The sequence below is a fragment of the Mirounga leonina genome, unplaced genomic scaffold, assembly GCF_011800145.1.
Source record: "Mirounga leonina isolate KUSES-001 unplaced genomic scaffold, KU_Mleo_1.0 Mir_101609, whole genome shotgun sequence".
Taxonomy (NCBI): domain Eukaryota; kingdom Metazoa; phylum Chordata; class Mammalia; order Carnivora; family Phocidae; genus Mirounga; species Mirounga leonina.
Genome location: NW_023270164.1, coordinates 9,133,694 through 9,151,697, shown reverse-complemented (window position 1 = coordinate 9,151,697; position 18,004 = coordinate 9,133,694). Strand labels below are relative to the sequence as shown.

General features: G+C 39.8%; 1 protein-coding gene across 1 annotated transcript; it reads left to right on the top strand.

The window, feature by feature from the left end:
- Window positions 1-814: 814 nt before the first annotated feature.
- FUNDC1 (FUN14 domain containing 1) lies at window positions 815-14,876 on the top strand. The gene is made up of 5 exons (XM_035003410.1): window positions 815-1,010; window positions 1,725-1,881; window positions 5,753-5,828; window positions 11,033-11,161; window positions 13,370-14,876. The coding sequence occupies exons 1-5, from the start codon at window positions 983-985 to the stop codon at window positions 13,445-13,447; spliced, it is 468 nt and encodes a 155-aa protein (XP_034859301.1). The 5' UTR covers window positions 815-982; the 3' UTR covers window positions 13,448-14,876.
- The last annotated feature ends 3,128 nt before the right edge of the window (window positions 14,877-18,004 follow it).

Below are 18,004 nucleotides of genomic sequence, written 5' to 3'. Positions count from 1 at the left end.
CCTTGCACCCCTTGTTTCCCCGGTAGCTTCAATTCAAAATAATCAATATGCCATTGCAGTACATTTGGGGCAGCCTGCCCTGGGCCCCTACACATCCTATACCAGAATTCCTTGTTTTCCATTAAAACGAGTTCAGAGAGGGCTTTTTAAATTGTATAGCACATACAGGTGTAATACAAGTTCAAAACAGGTTTAGGGACCGGTTTATGTGAACCTGAGTTAGCTGCTTGGTAATCAAACACAGTTTTCATTCTACAGAATCCGGTGGGGCTTCTGGGCGAAGAGTTTGACCTCGTTCCTCTGTGAGATTTAAATAAAAATGAAGCTGAAAAATTATGTCCTCTTGAATATCGTGTCAGGTCAGTCCCTAGGCCTTCCTCTACTTCCCTTGGGTTCCTGGCAGGAAACATGTGGAGAGGGAGCGGATAAACAGGTTCCAGTTCCCAGCAGCAGCACGTTGGAAAAATTTTCCATCTGTTGGCGTGCCCTTGCCTCCTTACAAAAGTGCGGTTTGAAACAGGGTTTCTCTTATCTCGTTTTTAAAAGCCTTTTTTCTCAGGCGCTTGCATCCTGGTATAGTGTTGAGAATGCCAAGCTGGTTTTCGCTTTATACCATCACGTGACGCCGCCTCTCCTCCAGCCTTGAGGCTCTTTAAAACAAAATTACAAAATTTAGTTGCTGGAATTCTAGGGGGGTGGGGGTGGGGTGGGAAGCAAGGGTTGCGCAGGGCAACGGACTACAACTCCCACAAGCCCCCGCGCGGCGGCTCCCCTCCCTCCCCCACACCCCCCCAGCCCTGAGCCTTGCGCTTGCGCGGAAGACCCTGCGCTGAGAGGAGGGGCGGGGACGGGACAACGCGCCTGCAAGGGGAGGAGGAAAAAAGAGACCATAGACTTTCACCTGGGCCTAGAAGGTCTCTTAAAGTAGTGGGGAGAGGAGGGCGGGCGGGGACCACCTTCAGAGCTGGCCGCCGGCGGTATCATGGCGACCCGGAACCCCCCTCCCCAAGGTGAGCGGCCGGGGCCCGAAGTAGTATCCAAGACGCGGCTCACAGCTCTCGACCTTGCTCCCGGGGGCGCCTCTTCTTCCCCCGGCCCCAGGGGTCCTGGAGCTCTGTGTTTTGGAGGCACCCCTTTGAAACTAGACTCCCTCCCCTCCGGGCTAAACTCTGGCGGAGAGCGACCCCCGTCCCCAACACAGCCCCGCCTCCTGCCTCACTTTCACCTCTGGCTCGTCATTTCCATCTTCAAACGTGCTTTTTTAGCCTTTTAGGTGAATTAGTGAAGTAATTTCATGTTGCCAGGCCTCTAACCGGTTCTGTCAGGGGAGGACCCCACCCTCCCCCGCTTTCTCCCACTGATGAAAATGGTCTAGCTCTGGCCCGGACCCTACTGAGATTTGGGGGTGACCCTTCCTGCTGTGAAACTCTGATCTGGCCTTACTGCCATTTGGGGAGGCGACCCCTCACCTCTGTGTAACTCTGACGTGGCTCTGGCTCCGGCCCCAGGCCGGTCCCTGGGCCTTTGGAAGGGAGATGCCAGGCCCCTTTACTCTTGAGGCCCTAGTCTCAGGGATTGGGTTTTTAACCAACTAATGTTTCCATCTGGGCATTTTTAGCTGTGGGCCAAAGCTAGCAGTGAGTTAATAACAGATGAAAAATGTACAGGACGTTTCTGACTTTGGGTTGACTCTAAATTTATGTTTTCCATTTTGTATTTTGAAGAGTATGAAAGCGATGACGAGTCTTACGAAGTGTTGGATTTAACTGAGTATGCAAGAAGACACCATTGGTGGAATCGAGTGTTTGGCCACAGTTCCGGACCTATGGTTGAAAAATACTCGGTAGCCACCCAGATTGTAATGGGTGGAGTGACTGGCTGGTGAGAACAACATCTTTTTCATTAAATTTCATTGGCATCCTGACTGCTGCCCTTTTGTAAACAGGCCAGTTACTGTGCACATTCAGTGGCTTTACACTGTTAATCCCCGAAGAGCTCTACCTTGAGGCTTTTCTCTGTGATATGATGGGTGTGATCCACACTCTCTGGGGACTCAGTGGTTTTGGTGATCTGCTTCCCCGTGCCCACCCCTTGTTCCACTGTTCCTCCCCTCCCTTCCTTTGATACTTTCTATATTTTACACCTTCTCACACTGAGCAAATGTACTGTATCTGATTCAGTGATAGTGGGTAAAAAGGAAGAAACATAAAAGGGTTAATTATATGTAAATAATCTTTACTTGTTCAAAGCTAACAACTGGAAAAGCCTTTGAGGCTTTGAGTAGACCTGGTCTCCAGGATTGTCAGCCCTGTAGAGAGCTGTGTAAAATTCTCAGTGAAAATTATGAATCCGATGGTTCTGTTGATTTTTGTGGACTAATTTGGATTATTATACTTCGAAGAAGAGTTGGAATTAAACTGGGTCTTCGTTGGAATTAAAGGACTGATTGCTTACTCTGTAATAATATTGTGGAATGCATTAAGGAGGAACAGTTAATAAGCATTAACCTAACTAACCAGTTAATGTTTTAGGCTACATGATTACATAATTGCTGCTATAGATCAAGTTGTTATTCTTGGAATAAAAGATTAGCCAAATAACAAGGGTCAAACAAGTGTGACCCTTTATTTTGAAAATGTTCACAGCCGTAGAGAATTTTTGACTTTAGTGGGGGTGCTGAGCTTGTGAGTAATCATTTTTTTCTTAGATTCTAGGTTAAACTTATCTTACGTTATTTACATACTTGGTAAGTGTTAAATTTTTTGATTTGTGTTTTACATGTACCTTGGAACAATGGCTCACTCCTTTATGCCTTTTTGTAAATGCCATTTTATGGTAGAAACCTGCATTGTGAAGATTCTGTGATGCAGAGGTGCAGTATTTCTTCATGATGTGTAACTTGTTAATGCTGCTTATGAAAAGCCCTGCAATTAGAAGTGAGATGCCTGGTCAGGGCCCTGGTTATTCAGTTGATCCTCCACAGATAGCTTGTACCTTCACCCTCCGTAATAGAGAGTCTGGTGCTCTGCTCAGATAAGCTCACAATTTGGTGCCATGGGTGACTGGTTAATGTGAGCCTGGGCCTAAAGCCCCATCTTAAAAGAGACCAAAAAAATGATCGAACAATAGAATTATTACGTCATTGGGTGCTTTCCCCTTGTAGGCCAGACTCGGTGAGAAGCCCCATAATTGGCGGAAGTTTGCTTGGAAAGCCTAGAGACAGAGCGGGGGGAGTTAGTAGCTTTATTTTAGTGGCTCGTGCCATCAAGCAAAGGATAGACATGCTTGTGAGACACGGTCCCTGGGATATACTTGTGACTTGGCTGCTGCTGGCCTCCTCTGCTCCCTTATCAGAGCCTTTGTTGCCGACTCCCCTACTGAGGGACACGGTCTTTACAGTAATACGTGTTTGGATTATAGCCAGGTGTCGGCCCAGGAGCTAAGTAATAGCACTCTAATGTTAGGTGGTTTGTTGCAATGACATTAGATTCAGTGTAGTAAACTTTTGCAATTTTCTTAAGGTATAAAACTGATGTACTATTGTGGCGTATGTTAAGGCGGAATGGGCATTAACCTAACCAGTTAACATTTCAGACCAATTCAGGCCACGCATGGGAGGCTAAGGAGGTTATATGCGACTGTAGGTAGTTATAGGTTTTTGATGATAATAAGAAATACCAGGATGGATGATTGCGAGGAGAGATGGGAGGTGTGAAGACTAGCTAGAGGGCCCTTAGTGTGGTTTGGAAGCAAGGTAATAATGATGCCCTTGAGAGTGGAAAGAAGACCGAGTCAGATAATATTCCAGAAATCGAGTATGTAGAATCAGGCAATCAGTTGGACCCCGAAGGTGATGAAGGAGGTGGAGTCTGAGATAAACATGAGAAGGCAAACCTAGAGAATGGTGCTCTCACTTAACAGATTGGGACCTTAGCAACAGTTGATTTGGTTGGAAAGATGATTTTTGCTTTGGGACATTTTGAATATGTCATTCTGTGTGCTAGAGAAGCCCATGGAAATGTAAATTTTCCATTTATGAAGGTGTACTTGTTGCCTAGGGCTATTGTAACAAAGTACCACAACTAGGTGGCTTAAAACAAAAGGAATTTATTCTCATAGGTCTGGAGGCCAGCAGTCTGAAAGGTATCTGCTGGGTTTGTTCCTTCTCGGAGGCTCAGAGGGAATATCTGCTCCTTGCTTCTGGTACTTGTCAGCAATCCCTGGCATTCCTTGGCTTGTAAACCTATCACTCCAAGCTCTGCCTGTGCCGTCACATGGCTATCTTCCCTCTGAGTGTCTCTGTGACATGTTGGATTAAGTCATATTGGATTTAAGGCCCACCCTATTACAGTGTGGCCTCATTCTAACTAATTACATCCTCAGTGACCCTTATTCCAAATAAGGTCACACTCTGAGGTTCTGGGAAGGACATGAATTGGGGGTGGGAGGGTGGGCACTGTTCAATCCAGTACAGAAGGCTAGAGTTAGAAATCCGAGATTCTTTTGCACAGTATGGATCTGGAATACTGAAGGGAATATGAGCTCACCGAAGGAGAGAATCCCAAAAGAAGTATGGACTGACATTCTTACAGAATAGGTGAAACAAAATGGGTTTAATAGAGAGATAGATAGATAGAGATGTAGGTAAGGAAGCCATGAGAAATGTGGGCTTAAGTGTAGTCGTGAAGGTGGAACTTCAGCTGGACCTCAAAGGATGAAAAGCTTTAGATGGGCAAAAGTAGGTAGAAACCCCTAGAAGCAAGGAGATTAATAGCTTGATGACCTATTTGGAAACTAATAGGATTGGAGCAGAAGGTTTGGGTAGAGTGGGGGTTGGCCAGGTGTATGGAATATCTTGACTGCATTAAAAAAAACAACAGGGGCGCCTGGGTGGCTCAGTCAGTTAACCATCTGCCTTCTGCTCAGGTCATGGTCTCAGGGTCCTGGGACTGAGCCCCATGTTGGGCTCCCTGCTCAGGAGGGAGTCTTCTTCTCCCTCTGCTCTTCCCCCCATCCCCCGCCCCCTGCCCAGCTCATGCTCTCTCTCTCTCAAATAAAATCTTTAAAACAAAACAAAAAAAATCACTGTTGTTATGGGGAAATTCAACTTAGACAAATATAGAAGGAAGAGTGTAATGAGGCCCTGAGTACTCAACATTGTTTCAGTAGCCAATCTTTTTTTCCTATAAATTCCCTTCCTCTTCTGTCCATCCCTCATTTTGAAGCATATCACAATTTAGATTTTGCACTTTTTTTTTTTTTTTAAGTAAGCTCTAGGCCCAGTGTGGGGCTTGAATTTACAATGCTGATAAGATCAAGAGTCGCATGCTCTACCGACTGAGCCAGTCAGGCACGCTAGATTGTGCACTTTTTTTTTTAAGATTTTATTTATTTATTTGATAGAGTGAGAACCAGAGAGCACAAGCGGAGGGAAACTGCAGAGGGAGAGGGAGAAGCAGGCTCCCCGCTGAGCAGGGAGCCCAACGGGCTCCATCCTAGGGCCCTGGGATCATGACCTGAACCAAAGGCAGACACTTAACCGACTGAGCCACCCAGGCGCCCTTAGATTGTGCACTTTTGACTTGTCTGTAGAACAAGGGAAACACTGAGGGTTTCTGAATGGATAAAGGATATGATCGAAAGAAATGGGAAGATACTAAGATTTTATTAGGAAAGCAATGAAAAGGAGAAGAGGGAGAAAGTTTAGTACATCATTGGTTGTTCTCATCTTTTGTCATTCCTTTCATTAAAGGTGTGCGGGATTTTTGTTCCAGAAAGTTGGAAAGCTTGCAGCAACTGCAGTAGGTGGTGGCTTTCTTCTTCTTCAGGTATGTCGGAGCCTTAGGTCCTTGTCTCTGCTTAACATATGTAGCCCCTGGGAACTGAGAAAGTCAAGTTTAGCCATTTCAGTCCTGTCCATTTTAATAGAAGATGGAATTTTTCTTTTAAGTATCAGTTTATGGAAAAACTAAAGTGAGTTTTGAAAGCTGATATCTGTCATGAAAGACAACAATTTTAAATACTTCTATATTCTATAAGCATAGTTTGATCCCAGCTAAAAAGATCCCAGTTAAAAAGACAACTATTAAAGTTTGAGGTGCCTCATTTTTTTTATTACATAACCAAATTTCCCTTAAAACATCTCTTCAGCAAAATAAACATGTCATCCATAATACAACCTTCTCATCCTGACCATTTTAAAGATTTTTTTTTTTTTAATTTATTTATTTGAGAGAGAGAGAATGAGAGACAGAGAGCATGAGAGGCAGGAGGGTCAGAGGGAGAAGCAGACTCCCTGCCGAGCAGGGAGCCCGATGCGGGACTCGATCCCGGGACTCCAGGATCATGACCTGGGCCGAAGGCAGTCGCTCAACCAACTGAGCCACCCAGGCGCCCGCATCCTGACCATTTTAAACATATATTTAAAATTCACACAGAGTACATAAAATTCAAAAGGTCTCTTTCTTTTCCCCATTTCCTAGCCATGCAGTTTTCCTTCTCAGAGGAAATTGCTGTTAGTAATTTCTAACGTGATTTTAAAAACTAGGGAACCATAATAACATAGAAAGTGGAAAATTGGGTTTAAAAAAAATCATCCATAATCCTATTTCTGAGGCAGGGGGATTTGAAATTTTAGTTTTCTTCATGTTCCTGTAAGTATAAGGTTTAAAAATGCTTCACGGTTAGAGGATGTTTATCAAGATATTGTCTGGCATTCGTGTCTGTTTGGCATATATTTTTCCAAAAATATCATTCCCTGAAGATCAAATATAGTAAGTCCCCAAATTGAAAATCTCTGGGAATGAATGTTAGCAATAATTTTAAAGATACAGAGAACTGTCAGTCCTACCAGATTTTTAAAATGATTGATGTTCATAGCAACCAAAATCTGACTTCAACACCAAAGCCATTGATCATATAATAACCCGTGTCATTGCCTGAAGTACAAAGGGACTGGATTTTTACGCGTTAAGCACAGATTTTGAGTTGTTGACTAAACAGTTTTTTAAAAATATGTATTTTCTTTTTATCGGTGGCATTATTAGGAGTAATTGCCTGTTCCTTGTGCCAAGAGGTAAAAAGGAATATGGTTAATATCTAAATTTAGGCCTTTGGATGAACATGCCAGCTTTTGTACAGAAGACAATTTTATTTAAGTGGATTTTGACTTGTGTTTATATAGAATCAAGAACATACTTAATTCTATAGCTATTCTGAAAACTCAGTTGTCATTTCTCTTTAGTGGGAAAGGGTACTGGATTGAAGCAGAGTTTCTGAAAATGTTCATAGAATAAAAAGAATTAATTTCAGTCCACTCTGTCAGTTTTGCAGAAGTCTGTTTCGGTCCACTCGATACACACCAATCAAATCCACGTTTTGCCATTGCCACCTTTTACTTCTCTATGCCTAGTCTACATATTCTTTGAAGTCACTAAGCAGAAGAATATGGGACCTGTCTGCATCAAACCAGCCTTTCCCCCAAATATGACACACCTTGAAAACTTAGAAGGAAACTGAAAGAGGAGATAAGAGTAACACGTGGTTTTCAGGCTGATTGCCCATTGTTCTTTAGGCCCACTTCCATATTTGTGTCACCTTTACTTACATTTAAAGATACAAATTTATTTATTTAGAACTTAAAACTTTTCTAGTAACTCGGTGTTAAGTGTTTTCCAGTAGATATTTAGCACACTGCCATCTTAAAATAGACAGTGGTATGTAAGTCTTTTTTTTTAAGTGTTCTTTTTTTAATTTTATTATGTTATGTTAGTCACCATACAATACATCATTGGTTTTTGATGTGGTGATCCACGATCCATTGTTTTCGTATAACACCCAGTGCTCCATGCAGTACGTGCCCTCCTTAATACCCATCACCGGGCTAACCAATCCCCCCTCCCCCCTCCCCTCTAAAACCCTGTTTGTTTCTCAGAGTCCATAGTCTCTCATGGTTCATCTCTCCCTCCAATTCCCCCCCCCCCATTTTTCCCTTCCTTCTCTTAATGTCCTCCATGCTATTCCTTATGTTCCACAAATAAGTGAAACCATATGATAATTGACTTTCTCTGCTTGACTCATTTCGCTTAGCATAATCTCCTCCAGTCCCATCCATGTTGATGTAAAAGTTGGGTATTCATCCTTTCTGATGGCTGAGTAATATTCCATTGTATATATGGACCACATCTTCTTTCTCCATTCATCTGTTGAAGGGCATCTCGGCTCTTTCCACAGTTTGGCTATTGCGGACATTGCTGCTATGAACATTGGGGTGCATATGGCCCTTCTTTTCACTACATCTGTGTTTTTGGGGTAAATACCCAGGAGTGCAATTGCTGGGTCATAGGGTAGCTCTATTTTTAAATTTTTGAGGAACCTCCACACTGTTTTCCAAGTCTTTTAAATTTAATTTTTTTTGGAATTGTATATGCCCCTAATTCAAAGGGTCAAATACATGTACAAGGCTTGTTACAGATTAGAGGAATCCTCTGCCTCCCTCACTACCCACCTTCCCCATTTTTCCCTCCCTTGAGGCAACTACATGAACTCTTAGCTGATTCTTAAGGTATTTCTTTCCTTTTTCCTAAACAAGTTAATTGAATATTTCTTATTCAGTTTGAGGTATTAACTATTGGCTTCCTGTTACGGAATGTGAGACTTGAACTCATTTATTGAACTTTCCTTGCCTGCCCCCCTCCCCTGTCTCACATACTTGCATGCTTTATGTTCCTCTGTGCCTCCCCCTCCCCTCAAACCACCCCCCCGCCCCGCCGTGTCATCTGAGTATTGTTATTTCATAATCATGTTAGATCATTACCTGGAGTTTACTGAGCCTGAATCTGTAAATTTGTGTGTTTAACCATGTTTAGGAAGGTTTTGACCATTATTTCTTTAAAGATTTGTTTCCTCCTATTCTTTCTCTCTTCTCTTTCTGAACATGACTCTGATTACATGCATGTTAGGCTTTTTGATAATGTCCTGAGGTTTTGTTCATTTATCTTTTCAATCTTTTTTTCAAATTGTAGAATTTCTAGCATCTAGCTTCAAGTTCACCGACTCTTTTTTCTGTCATCTACCTTCTGCCATTAAGCCTTTCTAAGAATTTTCTTTTAGATACTGTATTTTCCAATGCTAGAATTTTCATTTGGTTCTTTTTTAATTTTCTGTATCTCGGGTGAGGTTACTTAGTGTTTCATTGATTACAAGCATAGTTTCCTTTACCTTATTGAGCATAGTTCTAATAGCAGGTTTAAAGGCCTGATGATTCCAATAACCGGGTCCTCTTAAGGTTGGCATCTATTGATTTTCTTTTGAGACTAGGCCACATTTTCCTGTTTTATCCTATATCAAATAAGTTTGGATTTTATCCTGGGCATTGGGAATGTTAAGTTGTGGAAACTCTGGATTCTATTTTATTCCTCTGAAAAGTGTTGATATGTTGGTTTTAGCAGGCAGTTAACTTGGTTAGACTCAAATTGTAAGCTCTGTTTCACCTGTGGTGGGTAGCAGCTCAAATCTCAGTTCAGTTCTTTTAGCCTTGGCCAGAATGTGTGGCTCTGCCCCATGAATGTGTGCTTCAGGACTTGGGTAGAGTTTACACATAGAATTTGGGGCTCCCCTTATCTAGCTCTCTCATTTCTGGTAGCTGTTATTGTCGTAGACTCTGTCATCTGGTTCTTTGGGCCAGAAAGATAGCATGTTTTCTATTTAAGTTTTAGCTACCCTGCAAGTGCATCCTGCCCTCAGGATAAAACCAGAAAAATGGGCAGCTCACCTTACATTGTTCCTTTCCTGCAAGTTTCAACTCCCCTTGAAATCTGCTTGCTTTTGTTAAATCTGGAGCCCTTGTATTTTAACTGTGATGTACGGGAGGGTCCCTAAGTTTCACCATCACCTCCATGCCTGTGACCCAAATTACTGTGTCAGGGACTGCCAGGAAAAGCTTTCACTTGCCATTTGATTTGATCACCACTCTGTTTTGCTAAGGCTGGAGTTTGAAGTGATAATAGGTGAATAAATGAAGGAATGCAGATAAATCCATTCCTCTGTGGAGTCTGTATTCACAGTGAAAATGGAACTTCAGTCGACCTACTTCTATAAAATCAGATACTTTTATTATTTGAAGTGTTTTATTTGTGGTTCAAAGTCAAGGGGTGCCTTACAAAATTACAAAGAAAGCATAAGTGTATTAGAAGTGATTTATAATGGTGTACATGGCTTAATTGTTTACTACTAGTGTGATTCTTTACTTTTTTATTTTATTATTTGGAGAGACTAATTTATGGTACTGGCTTACACACCATGCTGTTGTTCCTGTTCAGAATTTGTAGCGTCTCAATAATACCATATGTGGGGTTTTCTTGTAGTTAATCAGCATTTAGCTAGTTTTATTGAAAGGACTTATGGCATGAACCTTGTGTAGAGCATATTTCTTTCGTATTCCACTTTCAAAAGCGATTGCCAGAATGCATTCTTAATTTAAGTAAAGAGCCAGAGTTAGTAAAGAGCCTTTATCAGGCTACTTTAGATTTCTTTAGTGACCTAATAACTGATTGGCTTCTGATCCCTTGTAATTAAACATCTGTTTAATTAAAGGGTACTTTTTAATTAGCTGTATAACTTGGATCATCTCTGTCTTTTTAGCTAATCCCCAAATTCCGAAAGCTCTGATAGAATTATGGTACAGTTATAGTAGTTTTTGGAATCTTTTCTCATCATGTACTATACGTTTCTTAACATAGTGTTCATCACATCTAAGTAATTAATTATGCTTAATATCTTTTTTCCCTTATGGATACAGAGCTCTCTGAGGGTGGGGACTGATGTCTCCCTTGTCATTGGCTATAGTTTGGGGGCCTAGAATAATGCCTGGCACAGAGTAGGCACTCGGTATTTTTTAAATGAAGAAATGGTGATATCTTACCTATAAGCTTCATAGATTTCTTGAAATCTAAATGTCCATATATTCCTCGGTAATAGATTTGTCAACAACCTAGTTGGTTTAGAATTAACCATTTTTATTATATGTTTGCAGATTGCCAGTCACAGTGGCTATGTGCAGATTGACTGGAAGAGAGTTGAAAAAGATGTAAACAAAGCCAAAAGACAGATTAAGAAACGAGCAAATAAGGCAGCACCTGAAATCAACAATATAATTGAAGAAGTAAGACAGTGTACATTTTTGGCTCCTTCTTTTTCTTTTTCTTTTTTCTTTTCTTTCTTTCTTTCTTCTTTTTTTTTTAATGAGTAATCTGTGTCCATTGTGGGGCTCGAGCTCATGACCCTGAGATCAAGAGTCACATGCTGTACCAACTGAGCCAGCTAGGCGCCCCTGGCTCCTTTTTTTTTCCTTATGGGTTTCACTTTACAGAAAATGTGACTAGTGATTATCTTCTTCTAAAAAGTGAATGTTTTGGGTCATGTTTAGAGTGTTAAATAAAATTTGGGATCAAGCCACTATTTAAATCAATCATTGGAGTGGGAGAGCGAGCTCAATCAGAAGAGCATGCAACTCTTGATCTTGGGGCTGTGAGTTTGAGCTCCACATTGGGTGTAGAGATTACTTTAAAAAAAAAAAAATCAATCTTTTTTTTTTTTTAGTAGTTAACATAGTTTCCCCTGCCAGTTTCCCACCTACTTTGATCTGCATGTAAAAGCTGATAACATTATTCTTCCAGAAGGTTTCCTCTGCATTTTACAAATGTGTACATGTGTAGACAAGGTGTAAAACTACCTATTTTTTTCATGAGGTGGGATATTTTGAAAATGTGTATATTTTATTAATATATTAGTTTTATTAATGTTTTTATGTATATTTTTCTTATCCTCTGTTTAGAATTGAACTGAAAACTCCTTGCCTTTGTTTTATTATGTTCTTTTAATACCCACAACTTTTAATTTTGAAAAATTTCAGACCAGTTGAAACGTTGAAGGACAAATACAGTGAATACCCAAATACCCTTCACCTATTTACCTACTCATTTTACATTTGCCTTACCTCTGTGTGTGTACAGGTGATTATACTTTTTTTTCCCTAATCATTTAAGACATCCTTACTTTTCACTCTTAAATACTTCAGCATGTATCTTCTAAGAGTACAGATATTCTCCTGTACAACTACAGTTACCCTTATGAATCCCCCCAATTAACATGATGCAATAATATGTCCTAATATACAGTCCATATTAAAATTTTTCCACAAAATATTTTTTATACATTTTTTCCCCCAATCAGGAATTATATATTGGGGTGTCTGACTGGCTCAGTCAGTAGAGCATGTGACTCTTGATCTTGGGGGTTGTGAGTTCAAGCCCCACATTGGATGTAGAGCGTACTTAAAAATCTTTTAAAAAATGCTTAAAAATAAAATCTTTAAAAAAAAAAGAATTATATATTGCAATTGGTTATCATCATGTCTCTGAAGGCTCCTTTAATGTTTAGCAGTCCCGTCAACTGTGTTTTGTTTTTGTTTTTGTCCCCCACCCCCACCCCCCGGGCTTTCATGATACTGACATTTTTGAAGCATGTAGGCAGAATATCCCACAGTCTGGCTTTGTCTGATTGCTTTTTCATGGTTTTATTTGGGATGAGCATTTTATTGACGTGATATTTATTTGATCCCGTACATTTTTTCTTGCTGGCCAAGTAGACTGTGAACAAATATCATTGTGCCTGCTGTGGAATCTGTGCTAATAACTTGCTAAATGGACCATTTATGTCTGCCCTACAGCTTCTTGTTACCTGTGAGATTTTTTGCCATTGATATACCCATTATCTCAGTAGCTAAGAAGCTTACTGGATCTGGCTGGGGCTCTGTGCTCCTTCAGATTATAATGGACAGCCTTGGCATCTTGTGTGGTGGTTGGCACCTGCAGTAGTAGGTGTACGAGAATCTTTGCCAAATATTTATTGAATTGGGGAAAACAGCTGTGAAAATGTTACTTAGCACCAGATTCAATAAGTAAGAATGTTTTTCTTTAATTTGCATCATTTTTTTCTTTTTCTTACTGTGGCAAAATACACATAACATAAAATTAACCATTTTAATTATTTTAAAATGCACAATTTAGTAGCATTAGGTACTGAATTCACACTTTCATGCAACCATTACCACTATCCACATTTAGAACTTTTTCATCATCCCAAACAGAAACTCTAACCGTTAAGCACACATTCCCACAATTGACCCCTCTCCCCAGCCCTTGGTAGCCTCTGTCCTACTTTCTGTCTCGATGAATTTCACTCTTCACGTCAGTGGAATCTACAATGTTTTCCCTTTTCTGTCTGTCTGATTTCACTTAGTGTAGCATTTTCAAGGTTTGTCCATGTTGTAGCACAATTAAGAGTATTTTTGTTTAAACTTATGTTTCAGGCAACAGAATTTATCAAACAGAACATTGTGATATCCAGTGGATTTGTGGGAGGCTTTTTGCTAGGCCTTGCATCTTAAGGATATGAATGTTCTATCACAGTGGAGTCACCTATAAGAAGAGAAATGGTGGCAACAAGGTTTCTCGACAATACTCACCGCCAGATTCTCCAGGGCAGCAAGAAACAACTAGGTGGACAGTACCAAACTCACAGCTCAGTGTTTTGCCATTGAAGTTTGGCAAACTAGTATTTGCTGTAAAAACAACCTATATGGTATGTGTACAATAGTATTCCTGAGCAAAACATGCGTTTCATTTATTTTTTTAAAATATGCATTTGTTTTGAACTTAGCCTATAAAATACCACCATTGGATGTAGACATATAGAGAAAAAAAATGTGTTGGATATATTCCCCAGTGAAATATTATCCTTGTTTTATTTAAATAAGATGTTCTTCATTTTGCTTTATAGTGTAGTGCTGGTAATTAAAAATTTGTATTATAGCTTCAACATTGCGGTTGGCTTTTTTTTTTTTTTAAAGATATGTTTGCAATAAACTGAAGAACTGTAATGCCCTTTTGTGGAAGGACTTAGAAGTAATAGAATTATTAAAGATATTAAACAGATTTAATATCAGTTTTTAGGTGGTGGGTTTTCTGCAATTCTTACTTTGCTTTTATGATAAGTATAGTAAACAGTTTCAAGGAAGGCTCTTCTAAGGAAATACTCATGTCTAAAGCTCTCTCTCTCTCTTTTTTTTTTTGATATTTGTAGTTGCAAAATTTTCTTGTATATAAGCTTCTTTAATTAATGTATTTATCCTGGCAGCCTGGGCAGAGCTAATTATTTTGAGGGTACATGTAGTTGGGTCACTGATTCATTTTATTAACCTTGAGTGAACCTCCTTTCTCATTTCTAAAAATCCTATTTATTATTTTGGCCCCTTCTTCACAAAGAGGTAAAAATTACTTTGAAATACTTAGTAGTATGGTATGAATTTACTATCTGAAAGACAGTGATTTTCTGTCATTATGAAATTGTACCTTAAACAGAATTGTCTCTCTGATCTAATCTGAGATGTAAGTGCTAAGGCTTTCAGGTTTTGGTAGCATTGTGTTGAAGGCTAGGCCAGTTGACTTGTTTCTCCGGGCCACATCACGCTCTCTCAGAGGCCCTTTGCCCCGAAAAGCTCTCTGTGTGATTCATTTTGTTCATAGAATTCTATGTTGGAATTGGAAAAAGGGCAGAACAACACTTACTGGGGTCTTCAGATTGGAAAGACTGCAGGGATTCAGGCCATCTCCTTTCAATAGGAAGCCCCCGTAGTATATTTCGTGTATTGTAAACAATGAGGCATTTCATACTTCAAGATTGGTTACAGTCTGTGTGCTTTCATTATCACGACTCCTTAGAATTGAGCGTGGGAATTGATCTTCCCGTTTCTTCCTTTACTGTCATCGGTGACTCAGGTACAATGTTAAATAAAACTCCGACTTTCTTAATACAAAGTGATTTTGCTTATAAGTACTTGTTTTATCTTTTTTGAGCTTTTTTCTGTTTTGGCCTTGCCAAGCCTTCCATTCCTGTGGAATTAGAGGGAAAAATACGCGACATGAGGTGGAACCTTGGTCACACTTCTGTGTGCCATGTCCGCATGATGCTTTCACCTGCTACAGTGAGGCAGGCTACTGTGGGGAGCTCTAGTAGCCAGCTCAGTTTGTTCATTTTGGAAATATTTACAGTGTCTGCTCTATGTTTGATGCACTAGGAAAGTGGGGGCACAAAAAGTCTGCCCTCAAATAGGGACTAAAATCGTCCTCTATAAAAGTTCTATACTAATATAGGAGAACCCAGGGGGCACCTGGGTGGCTCAGTCGTTAGGCGTCTGCCTTCGGCTCAGGTCATGATCCCAGGGTCCTGGGATCGAGCCCCGCATCGGGCTCCCTGCTCCACGGGAAGCCTGCTTCTCCCTCTCCCACTCCCCCTGCTTGTGTTCCCTCTCTCGCTGTGTCTCTCTCTGTCAAATAAATAAAATCTTAAAAAAAAAAATACAGGAGAACCTGACATATGATTCGTGGCAAATAAGTATTAGGGATAACTTCTTTTTAGAGTCCACACATGAATGAGAACTGCAAGATACAGTCCTTCATTTTTACCTATACATTTCCAAGTATCTGTTGATTTGTTTGAAAATATTTATATACAAATGCGAAATAATACCCATGCTCTCCATACTGTCGTTTCTGTGTTAGTGACCCTTATTCTGCCTCACGTCTGTGCCATTTCCCCACAAGGTTATACGCTACATGAGGCAGTCATTTGTGTTAATCAGTCTCTAACTCGTGACGCACGCTGTGTAATGCTTTGCTCAAGACCGGTATTCAGTTAATGTGAATGGGTGAGTGAGTATGAAATTACTGTGGCAGAGTTGGTGGCAGCCTATGGGAAACTTTTTCTGGGTAGTAGTCCCGTAAATCAGAGGCTCCATCAGAAATGACTTGGTGGGGCTTAGTTGGAATGAAAGACCTATATAGCCTGCCTTTGTCTAAAATGGGGATTTTAAATAAATAAAAATAAATAAAATGGGGATTTTTATGTTCGAGGGCATAACGACTGTTTGCAAGATTTATTTAAACTTGAGTGTATGGAATATAGGTATTTTGTGGCCTAGGCTTTAGAAGATATTTAAGGACATTTGGACTCATCTTTATTTTTTATTCTTATAGAGCTCCCCATCTTTCCCCTTCACAAAAAAAGATGATTTTTTAATGTGTTTTCTTATTTCCAATAAATATAAACGAAATATGCTCATTATAGAAAAATGTCTGCATAAAAAATATATAGAATGTTTATAATATGTACTTAGAGTTAACTGTTGTCAGTATCTTGGTACATAGCCTTTGGAGTCTTCTCTACCTGTGCATGAACACATTATATGTATTTTGTATAAAAATTGAGCATAGTTTATATACTGCTTTCTAAATAGCTATTTTCAGTTACATATTATGAAAATGAATATCTTTTTATAATAGTAGGTACATTTATGATGACAGAAAGATATAAGTGCCCACCCTCATCCCCTTTTATGAGACAACCATTATTAAAAGTTCTTTTTATTTACATTTTAATGTATTTATACGTATATTATCTTTATTGTCCAAGTTTGGTTAGTATATATTGGATTGTCCACTCTAAAACTTAAGGAATTCTGTGCACATCCACTTTCCTTTTTTAATGGCTAATATATTTTGTGTTTCTAGTAAATGCCTTTATTACTTTAAATATCATACTTTTTTCCTATCCTTATTTCCCACCTTAGATAATATTTGCTAACTCCCTGTAATTAAAGATGAGGAAAATGAACTTCTCTCTTCCCTGCTACCCTCAGGTCTCCTGAGTTTTGTCAAGTTATTACTTTTAATGGTACATTCAAATGACAGAATTCTGTACAATTAAGAGGACTTGCAGAGCTGTATAAATTGTTCTGGACAGATCCACACGTTAGTGACATAATCGTTGCAAACAGTGTGATCCCACTTTTTTGGAAAAACTCTACCTGTGAGCATAATATGCACATGGATGCTCATAGAAGCCATCTTTGAGAGTTTGGTGTATGCATAGGATTTTCACGTATTTTCAACATTTTTACATCATCTTAAGTCTTTACGGTAAGTACGTGTTAATTTGTAGTTAGTAAAAGGTTTGTTTTAGATCTAGGAATAGGAATTCAATAGGTTATTGCTTTTTTTTTTTTTAGGTTCTTGCTATTTTAAGGGGCTCTTTCTTTTGAACTTTTTTTTTGCTTCATTCACTGAATTTATTTTTTAAGTTGTTTTTGTCAAAATAATGTACATAGTTCGAGACCTCATATAGTATTTGGCTACAAATCAGGCTTCTAAAAAAGGGAGCACTTCTCTGCTCTACCTTTTGCCAACTTCGTGGCTCTTTCCCCAGAGAAGTTTCAACTATATTGGTTGTTTCTCTTGGTATTTACTACAACCACAATTCTTAGACTTTGTATTAATGATAAATGACTTGACTCGGACTTCCTATTATGGTAGATGTGGATTTAGTTCTAGAACACCTTCCTTTTTGCATCCTTGTAGGAACAATTTATTACATGTCTATAAAGTTTTATACATTGTTATGATGAATATTGTTTACTGTTGAATGAGGACACAACCTCCTATAGGTCCCTTTGTATGGGTTCGGCTGGAAACTACCTTAGCCTGAACCTGCCAAGGGCTCTGGAGCTTGAAGGGCACTGTGGCAGAATAATGGCCTCCCAAAAATATTCACGTCCAAATCCCCCTGAACCTGTGAGTACATTAGGTTTTGTGGCAAAGGAGGATGAAGGTTGCAGATGTGATCAGAGTTGCATATCAACCTATCTCAAAGAGATTATTCCGGAGTATCCTGGGCCCAGTGTAATCACGAGTCCTTAAGATAAGAAGAGGGAGGCAAAGAGTCTGAGAAAGAGATGTGCCTATGAAAGAATGATCACATAGGTGCTGTGTTGTGGCTTTGAAGATGGAGGAAGGGGGCCATGAGCCATGGAATACTGGTGGCCTCCTGAAACTGGGAAAGGCAAGAACACACATTCTCCCCTATTGTCTCCACCAAGGAACACAGCCCT

Coding starts and splice junctions, on each gene's coding strand:
- FUNDC1 (XM_035003410.1), top strand. CDS start 983: ATGGCGACCCGGAACCCCCCTCCCCAAG. Junction 1,882..5,752: donor ATGGGTGGAGTGACTGGCTG/GTGAGAACAACA, acceptor CTTTCATTAAAG/GTGTGCGGGATTTTTGTTCC. Junction 11,162..13,369: donor TCAACAATATAATTGAAGAA/GTAAGACAGTGT, acceptor CTTATGTTTCAG/GCAACAGAATTTATCAAACA.